Source organism: Oncorhynchus kisutch, linkage group LG15, assembly GCF_002021735.2.
Source record: "Oncorhynchus kisutch isolate 150728-3 linkage group LG15, Okis_V2, whole genome shotgun sequence".
Taxonomy (NCBI): domain Eukaryota; kingdom Metazoa; phylum Chordata; class Actinopteri; order Salmoniformes; family Salmonidae; genus Oncorhynchus; species Oncorhynchus kisutch.
In genome coordinates, this window is record NC_034188.2 from 47,843,933 (window position 1) to 47,868,814 (window position 24,882).

General features: G+C 41.5%; 1 protein-coding gene across 11 annotated transcripts in view; it reads right to left on the minus strand.

Moving 5' to 3' along the window:
* Nucleotides 1–9,600: 9,600 nt before the first annotated feature.
* LOC109905365 (dedicator of cytokinesis protein 10) overlaps nucleotides 9,601–24,882 on the minus strand; it is a 163,209-nt gene continuing 147,927 nt past the window's right edge. For 8 of the 11 annotated variants that reach the window (XM_031790399.1, XM_031790398.1, XM_031790396.1 and 5 more), the window contains 9 exons: nucleotides 24,775–24,882; nucleotides 24,546–24,659; nucleotides 23,784–23,789; nucleotides 20,173–20,319; nucleotides 17,554–17,764; nucleotides 16,835–17,025; nucleotides 15,623–15,723; nucleotides 11,311–11,449; nucleotides 9,601–10,723 (listed from right to left, as the gene is read on the minus strand). The exon at nucleotides 24,775–24,882 is cut by the window's right edge and continues 15 nt beyond it. In XM_031790399.1, the coding sequence (XP_031646259.1) occupies nucleotides 10,676–10,723; nucleotides 11,311–11,449; nucleotides 15,623–15,723; nucleotides 16,835–17,025; nucleotides 17,554–17,764; nucleotides 20,173–20,319; nucleotides 23,784–23,789; nucleotides 24,546–24,659; nucleotides 24,775–24,882 (1,065 nt within the window). In that variant the 3' untranslated portion in view covers nucleotides 9,601–10,675. The remainder of the gene's footprint in view (nucleotides 10,724–11,310; nucleotides 11,450–15,622; nucleotides 15,724–16,834; nucleotides 17,026–17,553; nucleotides 17,765–20,172; nucleotides 20,320–23,783; nucleotides 23,790–24,545; nucleotides 24,660–24,774) is intronic. The other 3 variants (XM_020502689.2, XM_020502684.2, XM_031790404.1) reach the window with 2 other exon arrangements.

Consider the following 24,882-nt stretch of genomic DNA (forward strand, 5'->3'; position numbering starts at 1 on the left):
TCACTAATATGTGTTAACTTCACGTACAGGCAGAGGATTTGAGCCAGTCTACCAGGAGAACCTTTGCATCGACCTGAAGACATTTTGCAATGCCTTTCCCTTCCATATAGTGTTCGATGAAAAATATTATCTCCCAGATTCTCTCTTGGTATTGAGTACCTACGCCGTTTAAATTTTTAGTTTTTTTCTTAAACTTTGATTCAGCTTTAAAAAATGCATAAACTGTACATTTGTTATTTAGTTTTTTATTTAACCTTTATTTTTAGGTTTTCTCAATTAAACGTGTTGTTGTTGTTGTTGTTGAAACCAAATATATCACTCAATGCCAAATGTTACATTGTATTATTAACAAACCCGTATTCAAGTTGCAACTTATTTCTTTCAACACTTAACTTACTTTTCCCCTTTGGTTAAACCTAATAAATAACATAAATACAAACTCATATATATAGGCTACTACAATTCATTTTTTCATACTGTACCACGTACAATTTTCACTTTGGAGTTACCGATCCAAATTTCTTCAATTGGGTTACAAGCAATTACTGTAAATCAGTTTCCTGTTAATCAAGATATTAAGTTGGTTCCATAACATTAAATAATGTTTTCAAACACTTTCTTTATATAAGAATTGTACATGAACTGGTTTCCAATTTTGTAACCAAATGGTTACCATCTCATCAATTAAAACTTTTCCAGGGTCTTTAGAATCACAGCACTTACAGAGATATCATTTAAAAGGATATGTCAAAATTTTTCATCTCCAGCACCTCCCCAACATATGTGAGAATGGCACGTTTCTGTGTTTTATAGTAAAAAAAAATAAGTGTTTCCAATGACATCATTGATGTGCATCGTGTGATTTTAGCCAATCATGAGTAGGCATTGCCTACTAATTACCTTCCTTAATCTTTTTTACTACAAAACATAGAAATGTGCCATTTTCACATATGTTGATGTTGGGGTGGTGCTGGAGATGATGAATATAACATTTAAAACTTCTCTTTAAGATTCAGTGCTGGCATTGACCATATAATCATTAAAAAAAACAGAACACATTACCTGGAATGGTATTCACTCTCACAGGTGGCCAAAAATAACAAACTGAAAGCCATGCCCCCAGTAGGCCATGGCTCCAACTCTACTGATAGGCTGCCGCCTCTATATTGCACCCACCGCTATGCATTGCAAATGCACATGTGGTGTTGGAAGCAATTTAGAAGCTTCCATTCAATTCAATTCACATTGATATGTCCAATTCTTTATTTGATTTCATACAAATTGAATAGAATAGGTTGAACGAACCAAAGCGTAATTTTGTTTCATAACAATAAGAAAAAGCACTTCAGAAGAACAACAGTGGTGTCCCAATTTTTATAGTGTGGTTTAGTAATGCCAGATAAGCACTGGGAGGGTTTCCCGGACACAGATTAGGCCTAGCCATGGACTAAACAGCATTCTCAATGGAGAATCTCAATTAGAAGTGCTGAATAAACATGCCTTTCACACCACCTTGACCTCCTAACTGTCCCAAAGCCCTTCGAACAGCTTTTATATAATGTAGATATGGTGAATTGTAATCCTAAAACATGGAGTTAGGCTGCTGAAGTGCATTACTTTGACCAGGGCCCTATTGGCCCTCATTAGAAGTAGTGCACTATATAGGGAATAGGTTGCCGTTTGGGACACAGCCTGAATCTCTGCTCTCTGGTTCAATCCCTGCAGCTTATGGTGAGGCAGGCGGGGGTGAACATCCAGAAGATCGTCCCCGGGCTGCAGAACATGAGCATTCACCTGGACCAGTACCTTCATGGATGAATAAAGGAAGGAAGTCAGGAAGTAAGTAAGGAATAAGGAAGTGAAGGAAGAAATAAATTAATGGTTATTTATTATTGTGTCATGCCACTTATGCTACCTATCCCACCATAACCTTTTGACAGAAACACACACATTCCCCCTCCCCTCCATTTAATTTTCCCCCATTCACTCTCTCCTTATTTCCACCTCTTACTCTCCTGTTCCCAGGTCAGATGTTGTCGATGGAGTCTCTGCAGGCCATACTGTACCAGGCATCCCCTTTGCTGCGGAGCCTCCACGAGCTATATGAGCAGAACATGCACATCTCTGACATTGCCCCTCATGACGTCACACGGGACCTCATCCTGCTCAACCAGCAGCGGCTGGCCGAGATCGAGATCTCCAACCAGCTGGAGAGGAAGAAGAAGGAGCTCCGATACCTGTCCCAGCTGGAGGAGGAGAGGACCAAGACGGAGAACCTGCTGTACGCCATGCTGCCCAAACACAAACAGTTGAAGGAGGGGAAGAGAGCAGGTGAATGACACAGGGAGAGGAGATGTGGGGAGAGTAGAAGAGAGGAGTGGAAAGGTGCAGAGAGGCAAGTTGAGGAGAGGAGGGGAGATAACAAAGTATTAAGATAAACTTTTGTTATTGACCAAATACTTATTTTCCACCATAATTTGCAAATAAATTCATTAAAAATCCTACAATGTGATTTTCTGGATTTTTTTTCTCATTTTGTCTGTCATAGTTGAAGTGTACCTATGATGAAAATTACAGGCCTCTCTCATCTTTTTAAGTAGGAGAACTTGCACAATTGGTGGCTGACTAAATACTTTTTTTGTCCAACTGTATATAGGTATATCATTTGTATTTCCTAGTGAGGTATTTGAGAGTCCTCTGCCAATATTGTATTGTCTATAGAGTTTAAATTGTGTTAAATATATATAAATATATAGCCTCCTATGTTTTTTAAAAACTGTTGAAGACTGTTTAAGCCTAAATTATTGAAATACCCAATCAATAGGATTATATTTAATATTATGAAAAAGTCAATAATGTGTTCTAATTAATGTCTGTTTTCTCTCTGTCTTGACCCAATAGAACATATTGATAGGCCAATTTACATTTTCTCAAAGCTACCCTACAGTATCTCGCGTACATTGATAAAAACAGGTGAATAAGTGATGACCCTGAAATTCACCAAGAGAGCAATGCCCATTGCTCTGAAAAAAAAGAGACCACACCGTCACCAAATTGATCGTCACATGCAGCGTTCTCAAGGCTCCGATTGACATGATGGGTTGCAGGGCTGGACATCTGATCCGTGGAGGGAGTGTTGTGTTGGAGGGAGAGTGCTGGCGGCTCATCACTGATGACCATGCATTGAATCACCTCGGCCTGATGGAAACAACACCTGTAACCGGAGTCTCCTTGTGTGGAGTTCAGGTCAGGTGCGATAAAAATCAATCTTCTGGCTGACCTAAAACACTGTAGCTGACACACTGACCTAGATACTGTTTGTGTGGTAGGTCTATTTCTGTAGGCCTAACTCCCTGCTCTTCACATATTTTATGGGCTAGACAATAGATATTGTTCCGCGAAAGGGTCCATCTCTCGCCATCTATCTTCAACTCACGAATCCGTCTCCGCAATCGCATCCAGATCTGCCAGATGGTTGGCCAGAACTGGTCGGTTGGTGTAGATGTTATCCACAGGCCGAAGAAATGTTACCGTCTTTACTTTGGTCCTGCAAAATAAGGGGAATTAATAGCAACCATAAGCAAAATGCTACAAGTTGCTTTAAATTAGGTTATCAAAAAATTCTGGTGAGGTTGGATGAGAAGGCCCACTGGGACACTTTTTGTGTACGTATTCTTGGAGAAAGAACCCATTGATTAACTTCTTTGCAGTGGTGCTGATCTTGTCTCGTCTCGTGTGGAATTCCCGAAGATGGATGTGGCCCTTCTGTCGAACTTCCTGGTGAACTCGACCCCAACTTGAATTGCTTCCCTTCGCAAACCTCTTCATCTTTCGACACACTCTCTTCGGTCTCACTCTTCCTGATCACACTTGACTTGTTGGAGGCGATTGAGTATCTCGGTCATTACAATGTTCTCTGTGAGATCAATAAAATAAATTGGTCTGATTATTTTGTTCAAACCATGCATAGCTATAAATCATTTTAAACAATGTTTATACATAAAACATTGTGCTTTATCTTTCCATTTAAAACAACAAATGCAGTTGATAGTGTGACTTTACCCATACTGCCGCCTCGAGCGCGGACGCATTCCGTCTCAGGTTCATGGGTGGGTCCTGGGCAGTCCTGCCGGGGAATATGGATTAGGTTCACCTGGCTCAGTCCCAATCACCGGCTGACCGATTTCCCCCCTAGGCACACTGTTCTCCATATCAAGCTCCTTGATTTCGTTGCTATCTCCATGACCACCTCAGCGAGGCTCCGGCTGCTTTCCATGGTGCTGGAATTCTGCTGCCAGAACCACGACTTCCCATACAACCACGACTCGAGCAAGAGGAGCTCGTTTTTTTTGCATTTTTAACATGCTACCTGTTCTAGCTCTCTGCCAGTCTCTGTCTGCGTCTCTCAATCTCCGTCTAGATCATGTCCAAAGTAGATTATGTCACCTTTTACCACTTATACAGCTAAAAGAGCTCGGGTGATCAGCCAAACAAGCAATGTTTTTATTAAGTGGCACGTAGTGTAGTATTTCAGGAAAAGCATGCTTCGGAATGGACAATGGACAAGGAGATGAAATCCTTGTTCTGAACAATTCTGCAAAGGAGGTAAACTATATAATAACATCTAATAAAGTTGTCTTGAATCAAACGTAGGCTAGGCCATTGTGTGAATCTGATAATGAGGCAGATTGCAATTGTCCTCTGGGGCAAATGATGTGTATCTCCTCCCCACCACTCACAACACCTAAAATATTAATTAGATCTAGCAAAGATGAATCTAGGGTGGCAAAACAACATTCAGACACATTATTGTTGCTCTCTTTTATTGTATAAAACGCATCAATAAAATGTGTCATAAATGGACAAGAAGGTTCTATTAGGCTACTATAGGTTTTGATTGGTTTAGGTCGGATGACATCAGGTTTTAGCTATCTGTTACCAGAGAGACTGCAGCCATCGGAACCAAACGAAACATTACATGTTTACACACTGCAGCACGTGCACAGAAAAGTAGACACATGCTCATGTGATATGGCTCACAACAGGTCCGATTGGTTGTCTCTGATGTTGCGTCCCATTGCGATAATAAACATGAAACAAAAATACGTGGTTAATCACTCACATTCATTAATAGTCTAAAACGTGAAAGTTACCTCAGGACCGACAGCCAACAAACGTCACAATAAGAAATGCCCATCATTCATGATATCATAATTGTCAAACTGGCTTCTATTTGGCTGGTACCCTAAACAGTTTCTGGCAGATCAAGCGCTTGAATAGCTCAGCCGCATAATTAACTTTGAAAAGGTGAAAGAATTGTTATTTTCTCATCCAATTGTTCGTTTTACAATGCGAGAAACGTGCACAGATCTTTAATTGCATGGTCCCAACCATTAACAGGTGAGAGTATTGTTTTTTTGTTGTTGTAGGCTACATTTTCCCTTGAAACAGACCAACAGGTCAATATTGTGGGTTTCTAATCTTACTATCACTCTGGTATCAAAGACTAGAATTTTGGCAACAACACAAGCTGGTTGAAGCTGTCTCCATGTTATTTTAACTTAGGCTATTGGATTTGCAACCAAAAATGTATATTGAATTAATTTTAGTTGATAACAAATCAAATAATCAAACCGATACCCAGTGGGATGATGACACACAAATGCTCCAAAGCAATTATTGTGCAATCCAGAGTAAAACAGTAGGATAGTGCAGTAAAGGAACAATCTATTTAAAAAAAACTTGCTGGCATCTTTCAGCATAACAATATTTAATTGAAAAAATATATATTTTGGCCTCCCTTGTAGCACAGCAGTCTAAGGCAGTGCATCGCAGTGCTTGAGGTATCACTACAGACCCGGGTTCGATCCCAGGCTGTGTCACAACCGGCTGTGACCAGGAGTCCCATAGGGCGGAGCACAATTGGCCCAGCGTCGCATGGTGCTCTAGTGTATCCTAGTGGCGGGCCGGGCGCCTGCAGGCTGAACGGTGTTTCCTCCAGCACATTGGTGCAGCTGGCTTCTGGGTTAAGTGGGCGGGTGTTAAGAAGTTGGGGAGTTGCAGCGATGAGACAAGATCGCAATTGGATATCACAAAATTGTGGAGAAAAAATTCTGCCATGCAACAAAAATCTCAGAGGAAGGAAGGAAGACAAGATAGGATAGCCTAAACAATGCTGAGTTTTACTGAGCTAGGTTATTACATAAATGCCTATGCCTAAAAGATACAGTGCCTTCAGAAAGTGTTCACACCCCTTGACTTTTGCAACATTATGTTGTGTTACAGACAGAATTTTAAATGGTTTAAATTGAAACTTTGTATAACTGGCCTACACACAATACCCTATGATATCAACGTGGAATTATGTTTTTAGAAATGTTTACAAATGAATAAAAAATGCAAAGCTGAAATGTCTTTAGTCAATAAGTATTCAACCCCTTTGTTATGGCAAGTCTAAATACGTTCAGGAGTAAAAATGTGCTTAACAAGCCACACAATAAGTTACATGGACTGACTCTGTGCGCAATAATAGTGTTTAACATGATTTTTGAACGACTACTTCATCTCTGTACCACACACATACAAGAAACTAAGGTCAATCAGTCGAGCAATGAATTTCAAACACAGATTCAACCACAAAGACAAGTGAGGTTTTCCAATCCCTCACAAATAAAGGGCACCTATTGGTAGATAAGTAAAATTCAAAAAGCAGACTTTGAATATCCCTTTGAACATGGTGAAGTTATTAATTACACTTTGGATGGTGTATCAATACACCTAGTCACTACAAAGGTACAAGCGTCCTTCCTAACTCAGTTGCTGGAGAGGAAGGAAATCACTCAGGGATTTCAACATGAGGCCTTAAAACAGTTACAGAGTTGAATGGCTGTGATATGAGAAAACTGAGGATGGATCAACAACATTGAAGTTACACAACAATACTAACCTAAATGATAGAGTGAAAAGAAGTCTGTCCAGAATGTGTTTTGGAAAAGAATTCATCCTGTTTGCAACATGGCAAACAGTAAAACTGAAAAAAAATGTGGCAAAGAACTTATACAAAGTGTCGTGTTTGGGGGAAATCCAACACGACACATCACTGGGTGCCACTCTTCATATTTTCAAGCATGGACATGGCTGCATCATGTCATGGGTATGCTTGTTATCGGCAAGGACTATGGAGTTTTTCTTACGATAAAAATAAATGGAATAGAGCTAAGCACAGGCAAAATTCTAAAGGAAAACCTGCTTCAGTCTGCTTTCCAACAACAGAAACTTGGAGACAAATTCATCCTTCAGCAGGACAATACCCTAAAATTCTAGGCCAAATCTACACTGGAGTTGCTTACCAAGACAACATTCAATGTTCTTGAGTGGGCTAGTTACAGTTTGGACTTCTAAAATCTATGGCAAGACTTGAAAATGGCTGTCCAGATGACAAAGCACCAAATTGACAGAGCTTGAAGAAAATACAATCCAGCTGTGCAACGCTCTTAGAGACTTACCCAGAAAGAATCAGAGGTGTAATCGCTGCCAAAAGGGATTCTGATGTATTAACTCAGGGGTGTTTCAATAAATGTGCCCCCCAAAAAATCTAAAAACATTGTTTTCACTTTGTCATTACGGCGTATTGTGTGTAGATGGGTGAAAAAAATATTTAATGCATTTTTTTAAATCAGAAAAAAAAAAATATATGTGTAATAAGTCAAGGGGTATGAATACTTTCTGAAGGCACTGTAATCAGATGATTAAAACTGGATACCGATTTTCTGGTAAAAACAGCTTTAAGAATTGTGACAGGAATTTGTACAAATGTTTAATGTAGACAATTTTAAGCCGTGACTAGGGGCATTTGTGATAGGGAAGCCTGTAATTACACCCTACAACTTTGTTTTTCCAGCGAGCAGCACAGGAAGCTTCTATGCAGGGCAAAGTGATGCACACGAAGTCTGAATAACTGAAAGTTTGACTATGTTTAAGGTAAAGGTAATAACTACTACAACATGCATTGTAAAATAGTTTGGTGGTAAACTATATTGACAAACGCCAAGACAGTGTAGGCCTAATGTAATGTGATCATCACTTCAATGAGAGAATGGAATAATGAAACAATATATATACTGTTGAAGTCAGAAGTTTACATACACCTTAGGCAAATACATTTAAACTCAATTTTTCGCAATTCCTGACATTTAATCCTAGTAAAAATTCCTTGTCTTAGGTCAGTTAGGATCACCACTTTATTTTAAGAATGTGAAAGGTCAGAATAATAGTAGAGAGTGATTTATTTCAGCTTTTATTTCTTACATCACATTCCCAGTGGGTCAGAAGTTTACATACACTCAATTAGTAATTGGTAACATTGTCTTTAAATTGTTTAACTTGGGTCACACATTTCGGTAGCCTTCCACAAGTGTCCCACAATAAGTGGGGTGAATTTTGGCCCATTTCTCCTGACAGCTGGTGTAACTGAGTCAGGTTTGTAGGCCTCCTTGCTCTCACACACTTTTTCTGTTCTGCCCACAAATGTTCTATAGGATTGAGGTCAGGGCTTTGTGATGGCCACTCCAATACCTTGACTTTAAGACATTTTTGCCACAACTTTGGAAGTATGCTTGGTGTCATTGTCCATTTGGAAGACCAATTTGCGACCAAGCTTATACTTCCTGACTGATGTCTTGAGAAGTTGCTTCAATATATCCACATAATGTTCCTGCCTCATGATGCCATCTATTATGTGAGGTGCACCAGTCCCTCCTGAAGCAAAGCACCCCCACAACATGATGCTGCCACCCCCGTGCTTCACGGTTGGGATGGTGTTCTTCGACTTGCAAGCCTCCCCATTTTCCCTCCAAACATAGCGATGGTCATTATGGCCAAACAGTTCTATTTTTGTTTCATCAGACCAGAGGACATTTCTCCAAAAAGTACAATCTTAGTCATATGATCTTAGTCCCCATGTGCAGTTGCAAACCGTAGTCTGGCTTTATGGTGGTTTTGAAGCAGTGGCTTCTTGTAGGGAGGTCATACAGGCACGTGGAGGCCACACACACTACTGAGCCTCATTTTGACTTGTTTTAAGGACATTACATCAAAGTTGGATCAGCCTGTAGTGTGGTTTTCCACTTTAATTTTGAGTGTGACTCCAAATCCAGACCTCTATGGGTGGATAAATTTGATTTCCATTGATAATTTTGGTGTCATTATGTTGTCAGCACATTCAACTATGTAAAGAAAAAACAATTTAATAAGAATATTTCATTCATTCAGATCTAGGATGTGTTATTTTAGTGTTCCCTTTATTTTTTTTGAGCAGTGTAAGTGAAATAATCTGTCCGCAAACAATTGTTGGAAAAATACTTGTGTCATGCACAAAGTAGATGTCCTAACTGACTTGCCAAAACTATAGTTTGTTAACAAGAAATTTGTGGAGTGGTTGAAAAACAAGTTTTAATGACTCCAACCTAAGTGTATGTAAACTTCCGACTTCAACTGTATGTACAGTATGTATGTATATATGTATGTATGTATGTATGTATGTATGTATGTATGTATGTAAAGAAACATACTACTAGAGATAAATTTTCACTTACCCTGTGGTTTATGGACATTAACAAATTTTATTTCAATGTTATACATAAAACATTAGTTTGTTCATTCTTGTTTTTATTTAGCCAAACAAAAAATCATATATTTTTTTAAATATTAATAATTCTTATTTACAATTTAAAACAGTACAGTAAATAATAATAACAACATTATCAATCATAAAAATGTTATAAAACAAACTTTCAATTCGAAAATCTGTGAGCTGGGAATTCCAGAATGTTAGGATACAAAGTAGCTATGCGGATTTGTTCTACATTCAAACAGGAACTCGAGGTGTGTTCAATCAAACAAGAAGTAGGCTACATGTCAATTTATTCAGCAGGACACAACGTTGTGGAATATTCCGATAGAAATAAATGATATGGAATAAAACATGTCTCTCTGCCTTATAGAAGGATTCATGTTGGCTGAATCCATAGTATTTCTATCTGCATCATTCAACAATGTTTGGCTACTGAACGTGACCCTTAATTTCCTTTATAGAATTCCTTGAACTGTCATTTTACAATACCTTTTGAAATTGCTTACCCCAGGTGGCAAGCATTTGCAGCATAAATATAACCAACAGAATATGGACAAATTGTTGTGACCAGAATTACAAGCAATCTTTTGCTCTGTTGAACGCACCTCAAGCTCATTAAGGTCACAATTTTCTAAAGGGATGGGGCTGGGGAGAGAAGGCATGTGTTGTCTGGGTGTGTGTGTACAGAGTAAGGAGACGAGGTGGTCGGCAGGGGAGTGCAAACATGGATTGAGCCTTAAAAACAAAACAAAGTAAGAGTACAGCAGCCTGTTCTACTGAACATCATCATCATCACCAGGACTGCAGACTACCGGGACGCCAGACTACCACAACTCCAGACTACCACGACCAAAGTCTACAGACTTCTGGACTTCCCCATCCACTTCCCTTTTTTCCCCAGTTCCCATAAAGTCACAGTTCCAGTCCCCTGCTCCTTTCTGTATAATTCCTGGCAGGAGGAAGAACGACGTCTGTCACCAGGAGCCATTTTGGGTAAACATGTCCTCCTGGGCACTGTCAGATTCCAGCATGCCTATTGGCTGCTCAGAAGGCGCTGTGTCGTTCTGTTCCTGGTGGTCTTGTGTGAGGGATCTTGGCATGGAGGAGAGACATAGATAGTCAATTCATGTTTCAAATCACACAAACAGACATCTGATGAATGTATGATACGACCAAGCACGCACACACATATATGCTGAGAGGTTAGTATAATGCACAGCACATTGCCACTTGCTCCATAATGACAGAGTCGAAAGCATGGTAAAGTGGGGGGGGGGGGGGGGTTGTGTGACGTGCCAGTCTGAGCAAAAGCTCATGTGTAAAAATGATATCAGAGAAAGTAATGACGGATTAAAAAGAGTGATGACGTGAGAACAAAACTGTACCACACGAAAGTAAACAAACACATTGACATGAAGAGCGTGAAGGTTAGTACTGTAAGTAGCTAGGCTAATGACTGAACAGCCCATTGGCCGCATGTATCAAGCTTCTCACAATAGGAGTGCTGACTTAGGGTTCGTTTTCCTTAAACATCACAATGAATAAGATAACATGGACGGGGGTGGGGACGGGGGGAAGCTGATCCTAGATCAGTACTCCTATTCTGAGACATTTGATGCATACAGCCTCGGTTGTCTAAAGAAACAACAGTTTCAATGTTTCGGGGCGGTTCCACAGACCTGCTCATTCATGACGGTGGAGAGCTCTGTGAGCATGTCCCTGTAGTGGGCTCTCATCTCCTCCTGGTACTCCAGCTGGTCCTCCTTGATCAGCCGCTCGTTGACATCCAGCGCCTGGCCGCACGCCTCTGCAAACTGCCTTCAGGGCCAAACAGAGTATGTTAGGGCACTATGAGGGCCAAGAGTTTTCCTGACCATGTGACTTGATCTGGAAAAACTCTGGGTTCTAGTTGACCTTGACCTGAATTGACCCCAACCCTTTTGCTGAAGACTTATCAAATCCATCATTGATCTATGTGTGGCGCAGTTGGTAAAAGTGTGGCTCTAGCAACGCCAAGCTCGTGGATCCAATTCCCACAGGGGTCACATAACTAGGGCTGTGGTGGTCACGACATTTCGCCAGCTGGTGATTGTCAGGCAAATAACTGTTGGTCTCACGGTAATTGACCGTTAATATAAAAACATTCAGCATCTCCTGGCTTCCTACAAGCCACTGATGCAGACCTTTGGAACATCTACATCTTTAAAAGTCAAATAAATCCATGCAATATAGCCTACACCTTCATAATAAACCCATGATTTATTTTAGACAGGTCTAAAGAAACATGATATGAAGAAACTGTAGTCTATTTCAGAAGAACAGAACAGCATACTCTGAGTTGTCCTTGGGTCCTGATCTGGCTATGCCAAATGGCTGTTGGCTACATTAGCTGTCAAGATTTCCTTAGAATTCCGTGGCATCATTTTATATTATTTTATAGTATGAAGAATACAATTGAACAAAGCTGAATAAAATAGAAAGGACATTTTCTCCAAAAGATTTCAGGGATAGCGCACATGCAGCTATTCTGTACTGAGCGGTTAACAAAGAAATAGGTACTAAACTCAGCAAAAAAAGAAATGTCCCTTTTTCAGGACCCTGTTTTTCAAAGATAATTTGTAAAAATCCAAATGACTTCACAGATCTTCATGCTTGTTCAATGAACCATAAACAATGAATGAACATGCACCTGTGGAACGGTCGTGAAGACACTAACAGCTTACAGACAGTAGGCAATTAAGGTCACTTAAAGTGCCCTTTCTACTGACTCTGAAAAACACTGAAAGAAAGATGCCCAGGGTCCCTGCTCATCTGCGTGAACGTGCCTTAGGCATTCTGCAAGGAGGCATGAGGACTGCAGATGTGACCAGGGCAATAAATTGCAATGTCCATACTGTGAGACGCCTAAGACAGCGCTACAGGGAGACAGGAGGACAGCTGATCATCCTCGCAGTGGCAGACCACTTGTAACAACACCTGCACAGGATCGGTACATGCGAATATCACACCTGCGGGACAGGTACAGGATGGCAACAACAACTGCCCGAGTTACACCTGGAACGCACAATCCCTCCATCAGTGCTCACACTGTCCCGCAGACAGAGAGGCTGGATTGAGGGCTTGTGGGCCTGTTGTAAGGCAGGTCCTCACCAGACATCACTGGCAACAATGTCACCAATGGGCACAAATCTACCGTCACTGGACCAGACAGGACTGGCAAAAAGTGCTCTTCACTGACTTGTCACGGTTTTGTCTCACCAGGGGTAATGGTCGGATTCACATTTATCGTTGAAGGAATGAGCGTTACACCGAGGCCTGTACTCTGGAGCGGGATCGATTTGGATGTGGAGGGTCCGTCATGGTCTGGGGCGGTGTGTCACAGCATCAACAGGACTGAGCTTGTTGTCATTGCAAGCAATCTCAAGCAATCTGCAAGCATTCGCTCTGTGCGTTACAGGGAAGACATCCTCCTCCCTCATCTGGTATCCTTCCTGCAGGCTCATCCTGACATGACCCTCCAGCATGACTATGCCACCAGCCATACTGCTCGTTCTGTGCATGATTTCCTGCAAGACAGGAATGTCAGTGTTCTGCCATGGCCAGCGAAGAGCCCGGATCTCAATCCCAATGAGCACGTCTGGGACCTGTTGGGTCGGAGGGTGAGGGCTAGGGCCATTCCCCCCAGAAATGTCTGGGAACTTGCAGGTGCATTGGTGGAAGAGTGGGTTAAAATCTCACAGCAAGAACTGGCAAATCTGGTGCAGTCCATGAGGAGGAGATGCACTGCAGTACTTAATGCAGCTGGTGGCCACACCAGATACAGACTGTTACTTTTGATTTTGATCCCCCCCCCCCTTTGTTCAGAGAGGCATTATTCCATTTCTGTTAGTCACATGTCTGTAGAACTTGTTCAGTTTCTGTCTCAGTTGTAGAATCTTGTTATGTTCATACAAATATTTACACATGTTAATAAGTTGGCTGAAAATTAATGCAGTTGACAGTGAGAGGGCATTTCTTTTTTGAGTTTATATGCTTAATTTTGCGTTATTAATGTAACTTTAGTTGTTCTACAAACTTTGGGCTATATGTTTTGATTTTTGATACATTTTAAGGCTGCATGATGCGACTCCAATGATTTGAAAAAAAAAGGTTTTTTTACACAGGCTGTACACACTTTGTCAGTACACATTTGTACAAGCTGTACACACCTGATGTCTTGATTTTTCCAGCGGCATCCCCTTTGTGTGGCCATAATGCACCCTTAAAAAATCCATTCCTTTTGCAGTCCTTCTCCCTGTGTGCTGAACAGTTGATGTTGAGATGTCCTGAACTCTGTGAAGCATTATTAGGTGACCATGATGGTTTGAGGGCCAGATTGGGAATTTAGCCAGGACACTGGGGTTAACACCCCTACTCTTACGATAAGTGCCATGGGATCTTTAATGACCTCAGAGAGTCAGGACACCCGTTTAACGTCCCATCCGAAAAACAGCACCCTACACAGGGCAGTCCCTGGGGCATTGAGATATTTTTTTAGACCAGAGGAAAGAGTGCCTCCTACTGACCCTCCAGCATGGGTCAGCATGGCCCTCCAACACCACTTCAAGCAGCATCTGGTCTCCCATCCAGGGACTGACCAGGACCAACCCTGCTTAGCTTCCGAAGCAAGACAGCAGTGGTATGCAGGGTGGTATGCTGCTGGCAAAGCTGCAGTACATCATGAGCTAATATATGTGGACGAGGCATGTTTCAACCATGCAAACACAGGCCATGGCAGAAATATCCTCGGACGCCGTGTCATCATCAACGTCCCGGGACAATGTGGTGGCAACATAACAATGTGTGTGGCTATTAGTCAAAACAGCTTCCTTCACCATCATGCAATCCTAAGTCCATACAACACTGCACACATTATCACATTAATGTACCCCCTCCACAACAGACTAATCCCTCATTTTTTTCTGTTCTTTTTTTTCAGAGCTCAAATGTTTTTGTTTTCTCTTACTGCGCTTTTGTTGTTTGAGGAGTTTTAGAACATTCGGAGAAAAAAAAACGAAACTTTTTCCTCTTATTTGTATTGATAGTGTGTTATGTAGCAGAATACACATCCTTACTTTACACATTTGGATACCTGTGTGTATGTGTGTTTACTACACGTATGACAAAACTTTATTGCACACTGCTATGCCCTGCACACAGAAAAAGCAAAAGTCACACAAGTGTTCATTTATACTATCAGTGCGCAGTTGGTGCTTCGTGTGCTTATTCAAATTATGGTTTGTGTGTACTGTATTGACGCTTTGTTTGAAGAGTTTTGCAAGAATTGTTTGCTGGTTAGATTTAAGGTTTTGTGGTTAGTGTGTAGAGTTTAGCAAAAATAGCCTACAGTTTCAAAGATAGTGCCTAAGCAATCATTAAAAAAAATGTAAATAGCGAATGGAGGACGGTTTTCCTGTCGTTAATTTTCCTGCCAGCCAGGTAGGCTATTACTCCTGTTGTAAAGATAAGCAATGTGCTTAATATTTGCTTAATATTAGGAAAGTTGAAAAATAAGTATAGTAGGCCCAGCCTATAGAAAGCTGATGGGATCCTTTTAATAGCCATCACTCTGTTTTCTCCACAGTTGCATAGCCTATAGAAATGTTGCGCAACATGAGCTCATGGGCTCTCATGAAGAGTTTGATTAGATTCTCCATTACATTTGCATTGATGTCAAAGTGATTAGGGGGACAATGGAGTGCGGAGTACCAGACAGTTAGCAAGTTTGGGAGGCTACTAGCGACCATCAGCAGCATCAGAGCTTGGAGTAGCCTAATTACTGTGACTAAAAGGTCACATGGAATTTGACTGCCTTCATGACTCGTGACCACTAGTGTGGCGGTAATACAGTCACCGCAACAGCCCTAAACATAACTATACTAAACATTTACCTTTTGGATAAAAGCATATGCTAAGTGGTGCATAAATCAGGAGCAGTGTTGTGATGAATACCTGAAAATCTCCTTGAGCAGTTTGACTTGGTTGTCGGGGTACCTCTTGGCATTTTTCTCTTCCAGGAAGGCTCGGGCATAGGCCATGGGCCCTGCATTGACCTGTAAGGTAAGTTCATGGTTATTCACCTGCACTATTTTCAACAGACAAAGATCATTTTTAAAACAAAGACTACTTAGAAAATGTATCGGATTGTCCTTCAGGACAATGTGAATTGGTGGTTTTATTTATGCTTTAAAAATACATTTTACATTGTCTCAGAAGGGAACTGAGGGTAATGCTAATAATACAACAGGCTAATGCTAGTGATGCAAGAGGCAAATGCTACTGATGCAAGACACTAATGCTAATAGTGATGCTAGAGGCTAATGCGAATTCTGTGGTTGCCATAGCCCCATGAGGTCACTTAGGCAGAGAGCTCCCTTACATTTTGTAAATATTTGTATATAATTAATAGATTTTTATGAAATGTCTGAATCACTAGTATACTGACCAGTGCTGTAATCACTGATCAGTATACTTGAAATGCAAAACATTTCATAAAAATATATTAATTATAAAGGTGTTTTTTCCACCCATGCGTTCCGGTACCTCAGAGCCCACGCCCCTCTCATGCTCGCTTTTTGTTTGGTACCTCCCGATTTACAAATCAAGCACTGTTCTCGCGAGGCCCCGAGCAAACATTTTTATTTATTTAGGAAAACGGCTAACTTCCCACACTTCCACACATTTTGCCATGGGGCAGAAAGTAAAATGTGCAGTTGTATAGCTGATCTCATGCTATTCTACACATTTTCCCATGAGGCTGAGAGAAAAATGTGCCGTTGTATAGCTGATCTCATGCTATTCTACACATTTTCCCATGAGGCTGAGAGAAAAATGTGCCGTTGTATAGCCGATCTCATGCCATTCTACACATTTTCCCATGAGGCTGAGAGAAAAATGTGCCGTTTCATAGCTACATGGGGGGTACTGTACGTGTGTATCAGCTCAGCTATTTCTGAACTCACTAATGTGTGTATGTGTGTTGTTGTGTGTGAGCGTGTCTGTCTGTCAGTTGTGTCTGTCAGCTCAACTAACTTGAGTGGTAGTGTGTGTGTGTGTGTGTGTGTGTGTGTACAGTACGTGTATGCCAGCTCTGCCATGACCACTCAACAACTCCCTTCTGTGTGTCTCTCTCCATCTTTCTCCTCCTCCACCCCTACCCCTTACCTTGACGCTGACGCTACCCTGCAGTTTGAGCTGCAGCCGGATCATGTCCACCTCTGCCATGGCACACAGCTGGTTGAGCTCCGACACCTTGCAGGACATCTCGTCGATGGCCACCTCGATGGGGTTCATCTCCGTGCTCTGCTGCTCCACCACCTGGATACGCTTTTTCAGGTAGGGGAAGGTGGAGTTCGCTGGGTAGGGAGAGAGAAAGGAAGGGGGAGTAGACACAGGGTATGAGGAACCAATTGGTTAAACCTTGTGGTCCTGGGTGGCTCAGTTGTTAGAGCATGAGGAGCATTGTTAGAGCATAGAGTCAGGACCGTGGGTTTGATGCCCACTGGGGCTACCCATATGAAAAAATGTATGCTTTGGAGAAAAGTGTCTGCAAGATGGGATATATTTTTTGGGGTTTGTTTAGGAATTCATTTTATTTTGAACCTACAACATAACTTTACTGGTCAGAATATTATCGCTGATTACAGCACTGGTCAGTATACTAGTGATTCAGACAGTTACAGCTCAGTATTTACTGGTTACTCAGACACTTCCTGTTAGTATAGTGTACTACCATTACAAGCCAATGGCTCAGTGGGCTAGAGCGTCACTTGGGTTGTAGGTTCGAATCCTGCACATTCCACATACTGAATATATGTGAGAGTCAATGTCGACAGCTCTTTCGGATGAAAATATTAGCAAAAATGACCTTTTAAATAACTCACTTGTTAGTATGGTGCGTCTCTTGCACTGCTCCTCCACGTCGCCATGTTTCTTCCCCGACAGAGTGAAAGGCGTCTCGAACACGAAGCGATTGATGTTGTGGTGTCGCTCAAAGTCCGTCTTCTTCTCCTGCTGCTCCTTGTCGTCGAAGTAGGGCACTACGTAGGTCACCTGGATGTAGGCGTACTTGGGGTCCAGGTCTTTAGGATTTACCTGGTGGGTTATATCAAACAGAACAATCAGTTCACTGTCTGGGTCGTATTCATTAGGTCGCTACGTAGAAAACCGTGGCAAAACATTTTTGCCATGGAAAATGTTCTGCAAACAAAAACGAGAGTTACTTATGGTGAACGATTGAGTGTATTTTTTAGATTTGATTAGGATCCCCATTAGCCGACACCAATGGAGACAGCTAGTCTTACAGGGGTTCGACACACAACAAAAAATACTTTACAGACTAAATACTTTAGAATTGACATGCATTTAAAACATGAACATGTATGAATCTATTGCTTACATACAGATGTCGTATCTTAATTTGATCATCCTGTTACAGAAATTTTCCTGTACAGCTGGAAATGCAAACTTGTAGTGTATTTGAGGTTTAAAAGGCTTCTAAAGTTTGTAATTCCCACTTTAAAATGTCAGACTTGACATAACGTAATGAAACTTTTATCAACCCCTACACATTTTTGTTCATGAATTATAACACACAATCATTTACATTTCCTGTTGCTGTAGGATTATTTTCCTGCTGTACCAAACTGGCTCATATTAAGATCCTACATCTGTACACACAAAAAGTAGGTCACACGAGGGAGAGGCATTGTGCCGTGAGGTGTTGCTTTATTCGTTTTTTGAAAACAAGTTTGCTGTTCACTTGCGCTATATGAGTTCCATGCAATCATGGCTCTGTATAATATTGTACGTTTCCTTGAATTTGTTCTGGACCTGGAGACTGTGAAAAAGACTGCTGTTGGCATGTCTGGTGGGTAAGTGTGTGACAGTGCTGTGTGTAAGTTGACTATGCAAACCATTTGGAATGTCCAACACATGCAGTCAGTCTCTCCTCAACTCTTAGCCAAGAGAAACTGGCATGCATAGTATTGATATTAGCCCTCTGATTACAACGAAGAGCAAAAAGTGACTCTCTGTTCTGGGCCAGCTGCAGCTTAACTAGGACCTTCTTTGCAGCACTTTTCTTTTTCACTTGGCCCCCCACACCCCCTGGTCAATGGTCATGCTGCTCTCCCTATGGTCATTCCCCCACACTCCCTAAACAGTCTTCACTCTTCCTCCAACCCAATGGACATTTATTCATTCATCATTGCTACAGTTCTGATATATGTAGTGTAATTTCAATAAAAAAATGTATTACAATTTTCATTATTTTATTTCACTTACTCCTTGTTGGAGCTCGGAGCCTAAGATTTTCACTGTACTCTGCAATCACACCTGCAACCCCTGTACATGTGACCTTTAAACAATCCGAAATCTCTGAATCATATGACTGGACAATAATCAAGATGAGAGAAAACTACAGCCTGCAGGACTTGCTTTGTGTGGTGTCAAAAAAAAGCTAAGATCTCTCCCCATCTTTACAACCATTGTTTTGGCCATGACAGTTTACAATCTAAGGTAACACCAAGTAATTTAGTCTCCTCAACTTGCTCAACATCCATACCATTCAGTACCAGGTTCAGCCGATGTCTAGAACTTAGTACCAAATACACTGCTATTCGTTTTAGAGATGTTCAGGACCAGTTTAGAACTGGCCACCGTTTCAAAAACTGACTGCAACTCTTTGTTTAGGGTTGCAGTAACTTTACTAGCTGTGGTTGCTGACCTATAGGTCTGGAAGAAAACTAACACATTTAGATTTTTGAGTGTAACATCCCATTAATTGCGATTCTGACCCTTTAATTGCGCATCTAGCGAGTGACGAACGTGCAGTATAATGTGCCCGGGTCAAGCGATGCTGCTCATTTCATAGCAAAGTTCGATACAAATGATATACTTACTCATGATATACTTCTGCCAGGCAAACCTACTTTGCAGTTAACGTTTAATTGAGACGGTTATCACATCAACTGGCTACACCCGGAGTGAAAGACAAACGTGCGCACCACACAGACAGACAGGGGCAATATTGCTAGAAATGAATTGGCAGATATTGTGTTAGGTTTGGCTTTTTAAGCCAATAGCGCCTAACCAGGGGGTGTCATGTTGTGTTGATTACCTAGTAGTTGGGAGCTGGCGGTGTCTGATACTTGTGAGATTTGCTTATGACAGTTTGCGATGGAACACGTGAAACTTGCATATGCTTTCAGAATTGTTTGGTGAGCTACTCATACAGTAGGTGGGCTGTGAGCTACTGGTAGTTTCACAATCGACCTGTTGGAGCCCATGGTCTAAATGAATCACTACTTCACTGGCTGCTTTTCTGTGGAGAAAGATTGCTGACAAAATGTAGCAGTGCATTAATTAATTTACAACATTTTGACAACAATCTTTCTATGAAAGAAACAGAGACAAGGACTAAAGAGGCCGAAACACTTTGAATAATACTGTATATGAAACATATAGATGTATAGGAAGCTGGGGGGAGGTAGTAGACTGACCTTGTTGGAGTCCTGGATCATCTTGACGTTGTCGGCCCCAAACTTGTCTGAGTAGAGTTTGAGGAGCCTCTGGGAGATCTCGGACAGTCCTGTCAGCTTAGGCTCCTTATAGATGAACTCTTTACTCTCCTCCTCCTCAAAGAACCCCTGTTACAGAAACACCATTTTACCCAACCACCTGTGTGTGTGTGTGTGTGCGCTTGTCTGTGCTTCTGACTGTAAGTCACTCTGAATAAGAGCTTTTGTTGTAAAATGTAATGTAAATGTGTGTGTGTGTGTGTGTGTGTGTGTGAGTGTCTGTTTGTCTGAATGCAATGCCTGCGTCAATACTTTGAAGAGTATGTATATGTGCGTGTATTGTTTAGAAACTGTGTCCCTTTGTTTTCTTTCTTCATCCCTTAGCTGAATATTAATAACCCTTAGCTGGAATTTCTAGGCTCACATCACCCCTTAGTGGTTTACTGCGCTTCCCTATCAGTCAGGTCATGTGTTTCTTAGTGTTAGGTCAGCTTGTTAGAACACAATTGTAATCACAAAAGTTACTGACAAAATTGCAATGTTATGTTCTGGATAAAACAGGAGGCCATGTACAGGTCATTCTCAAAGCACCGTGGGGTCAAAGGGCAATGAGGGTTATTTTCAGACAGTTTGTTCTTTCCTATGGAAAACTTCCTAGGCTCTGTCTCAATGAGTCTTTCTTCAATTCCTGGCATCCTATATCGTCCATCCCTCCTTTTAATTAATTTTTTGTACTTTAACCCATTTTTCTCCCCAATTTCGTTATACCCATCTGGTAGTTAGATCGCTGCAACTCCCCTACGGACTCGGAAGAGGCGAAGGTCAAGAGCCATGCATCCCCCGAAACACGACCCTGCCAAGCCGCATTGCTTCTTGAAACACAGATCACTTAACCCAGAAGCACCAATGTGTCAGAGGAAAACACCATCCAGATGATGACCGGGGTCAGCTTGCAGGTGCCTGGCCCCCCACAAGGAGTCGCTAGAGTGCAATGGGACAAGGAAATGGGCCAAACCTTCCCCTTACTTAGACGACGCTGGAATTGTACACCGCCTCATGGGTCACGGTCGGCTGTAACACAGCCTGGGATTGAACCCGAGTCTGTAGTGACGCCTCAAGCACTGAGATACAGTGCCTTAGACCGCTGTGCCACTCGGGAGACCCTCGTCTCTTTCTTAACCGTATTGGAGGAAAAGGTCCAAGGTAGGGTTGAATGGTGGGAACTCGGTTACTGAGGTTTACTGCCCAAAACCACTACCTTCTCCTAGGATAAATAACTGTATAATGCATGTAGACCTATCATCTCATCATGGTACATTTTTTTCTTGTGACAGGTAGGCCTGCATTTTCTGCAGGATAGCCTAAGCTACAGTAATATAAGGACCAAATGTGCTTCTCATTTACACATCTCTATTTGGCTTTCGGGGGTCACCTTCATTTTTAATGTAAAGATTTCATTTTTTAAATTGCAGCTGCAGAGTTTTGAAACAGCCTATCATTCAAATAATAATGTATTGCTTTAAATCAGATCATGTGCGAGCAGTCTGTTCAAGATTGATTTAGACAGTACCAGTCAAAAGTTTGGACACACCTACTCATTCCAGGGTTTTTCTTTATTTGTACTATTTTCTACATTGTAGAATAATAGTGAAGACATTAAAACTATGAAATAACACATGGAATCATGTAGTAACCAAATAATTGTTAAACAAATACAAATATATTTTATATTTGAGATTCTTCAATGTTGCCACCCATTGCCTTGATGACAGCTGTGCACACTCTTGGCATTCTCTCAACCAGCTTTACCTTTGCAGAGTTGCAAAGAAAAAGCCATATGTCAGACTGGCCAATAAAAATTAAAGATTAAGATTGGCAAAAGAACACAGACACTGGACAGAGGAACTCTGCCTAGAAGGCCAGCATTCCGGAGTCGCCTCTTTACTGTGGACGTTGAGACTGGTGTTTTGCAGGTACTATATTTCATGATACTGCCAGTTGAGGACATGTGAGCTGTCTGTTTCTCAAACTAGACACTCTAATGTACTTGTCCTCTTTCTATTCTGGTTAGAGCCAGTTTGCGCTGTTCTGTGAAGGGAGTAGTACACAGCGTTGTACAAGATCTTCAGTTTCTTGGCAATTTCTCGCATGTAGCCTTCATTTCTCAGAACAAGAATAGACTGACAGGTTTCAGAAGAAAGTACTTTGTTTCTGGCCATTTTGAGAGTGTAATCAAACCCACAAATGCTGATGCACCAGATACTCAACTAGTCTAAAGAAGGCCAGTCCTATTGCTTCTTTAAATCAGCTGTGCTAACATAATTGCAAAAGGGTTTTCTAATGATCAATTAGCCTTTTAAAATGATAAACTTGGGTTAGCGAACACAACATGCCATTGGAACACAGGAGTGATGGTTGCTGATAATGGGCCTTTTACGCATATGTAGATATTCCATAAAAAAGTTGTCCGTTTCCAGCTACAATAGTAATTTACAGCATTGGAGCCAGTTTGTGCTGTTCTGTGAAGGGAGTAGTACACAGCGTTGTACAAGATCTTCAGTGGACAAAAAAAGTGATTTTCTTTCAAAAACAAGGACATTTCTAAGTGACCCCAAACTTTTGAATGGCTACGTATGTCCTAGCCTACCTCTTTCAGGTAATGAATGATGGATTATGCATAATAAGCTTCTAACTAGCCTCTGTCTCCTGCGCAATATGCACGCACCTGGGCTCCTCTGGCCTCTCTCCTTAGCTCTTGGAGTCCCATGCAGGAAAAGCTAGACTAGAATAGCTTGCTGAATTTGATATGTTTTTTCTGTCGTGCGTAATGTGCAGTAGCCTAGAGTATCATATATGTATTGGATAATGGCACAATCATTTTGGCTTTTTTGGGCTTGGGCTCATAAAATGTCTTTAATGTATGGCTCATTAGGCTTGAATTCTCGATCAAAGCGGCTAAGAGGGGATGAGAGGAATCGAGGAGTGATGAGTTGAGAAAGAGCCCTACATTTCAACATTCATGACCAGGGCCCGCATTCATAAATTGCCTCAGAATAGGAGTGCTGATCTAGGATCAGGTCGCCCCTCTTATTCATTATGACTTAAAATGCTAAACAGATCCTAAAATCAGCAGTCCCACTCTGAGATGTTTTGTGAATACAGGCCCTGGTCTGGCCTGCCTGCATGTATACTGCTATTTCATCTTGACACCAACTGTTCTAAGATCTGTTCAAAGGAGCTAGAGATTAGAGATTGGGATCGTTGAGGGGAAAAATATTACTGGAGATTATAGGATGTAGGTATCGGGGTCAATTCTATTTAAATTCCTTCAACTCAGGAAGTAAACCGAAATTCCAATTTCCTAATTTTCCTAATTTCTTTTCAATGAGGGAAATGTAAATTCTGCTTTATTCCTGAATTGACTGAATTGATATATAATCGACCCCAAACCCCGGTAGGTATACATATCATGTAACAATATGTATACAGCATATATCTTAGAAGAAAGGTTAGAGAAGCTACTACCGGTGAAGGGAGAAGAGAGAAGGTAAGCGGAACAAAAAAGATCGGAAACATAAGAGACAAAAACTTACCGCAATCTTGATACAGAAAAACCAAAAGGAAGAAAAGAAAAAGAGCAGATGGAGGAATTAAAGAGACTGACTAGAATTAAAGAGACTGACTAGAATTAAAGAGACTGACTAGAATTAAAGAGACTGACTAGAATTAAAGAGACTGACTAGAATTAAAGAGACTGACTAGAATTAAAGAGACTGACTAGAATTAAAGAGACTGACTAGAATTAAAGAGACTGACTAGAATTAAAGAGACTGACTAGAATTAAAGAGACTGACTAGAATTAAAGAGACTGACTATTAAAGAGACTGATCCACCCCTCTCTCCATTCACCAAAGGTTAAATGTCTAAAGGATTCAGGCTCTTCTAAGATGTGTCCAACCAGCTTAGTGAATGTAGGAGTTTGACGTCCTTTACGGGACAAAATACTCGGTGAGACTGGGTTCGTACCAGAGGGCTATAGCTATAGCATGTACTGACTAGATATCAAGCTAGTCAAAGCTAGTAGAAGCTAGTTGAAGCTAGTTTAGCATCGCGCTGTGACATCATTCCTCCTCCCCTGAGACCTGAAAGACTGAATCCCTGAGCAGGGATGGTACACGCTAGCCTGAGTGCCAGTCTGTGTGTGCGATCCAGATCGATGCCAAACATGACAATGAGTAACAAGGAGTTAGCATGATAGCACAAACAGACTGTCACTCAGGCTAGGTACACAGTACACCTATCAATAAGGTGTGTTTGTCATTTTCAGTGTCTTCAGCGGTTCTGATGGCACTTACCAGTCCGTAGAACGCCACGCGGTAATATCGGCCAAACAGACGCTTCTCAGAGTTCACGACCTCTGTCACCTTCAGGTAGGAGCGGTGAATGTCGTAGTACAGCTCCGATAGCCTCTGTGGATCACACACACACAATGTCAAATCACATCTGATATTACTTCTGATCTCCTTCCTGTCAGAGTGTTTCTGGCCTGGTCAAGAAACAACCTTGTCCTATCCCCCCGGTCACCTTGAAATCTCGCCTCTTCTCAAAGACAGCAATGACGGGTTTGTTGATATCGGCGATGAGCTCGTGCCTCTCAGACTTCCACAGGTAGTCCACACACAGCTCCAGCTG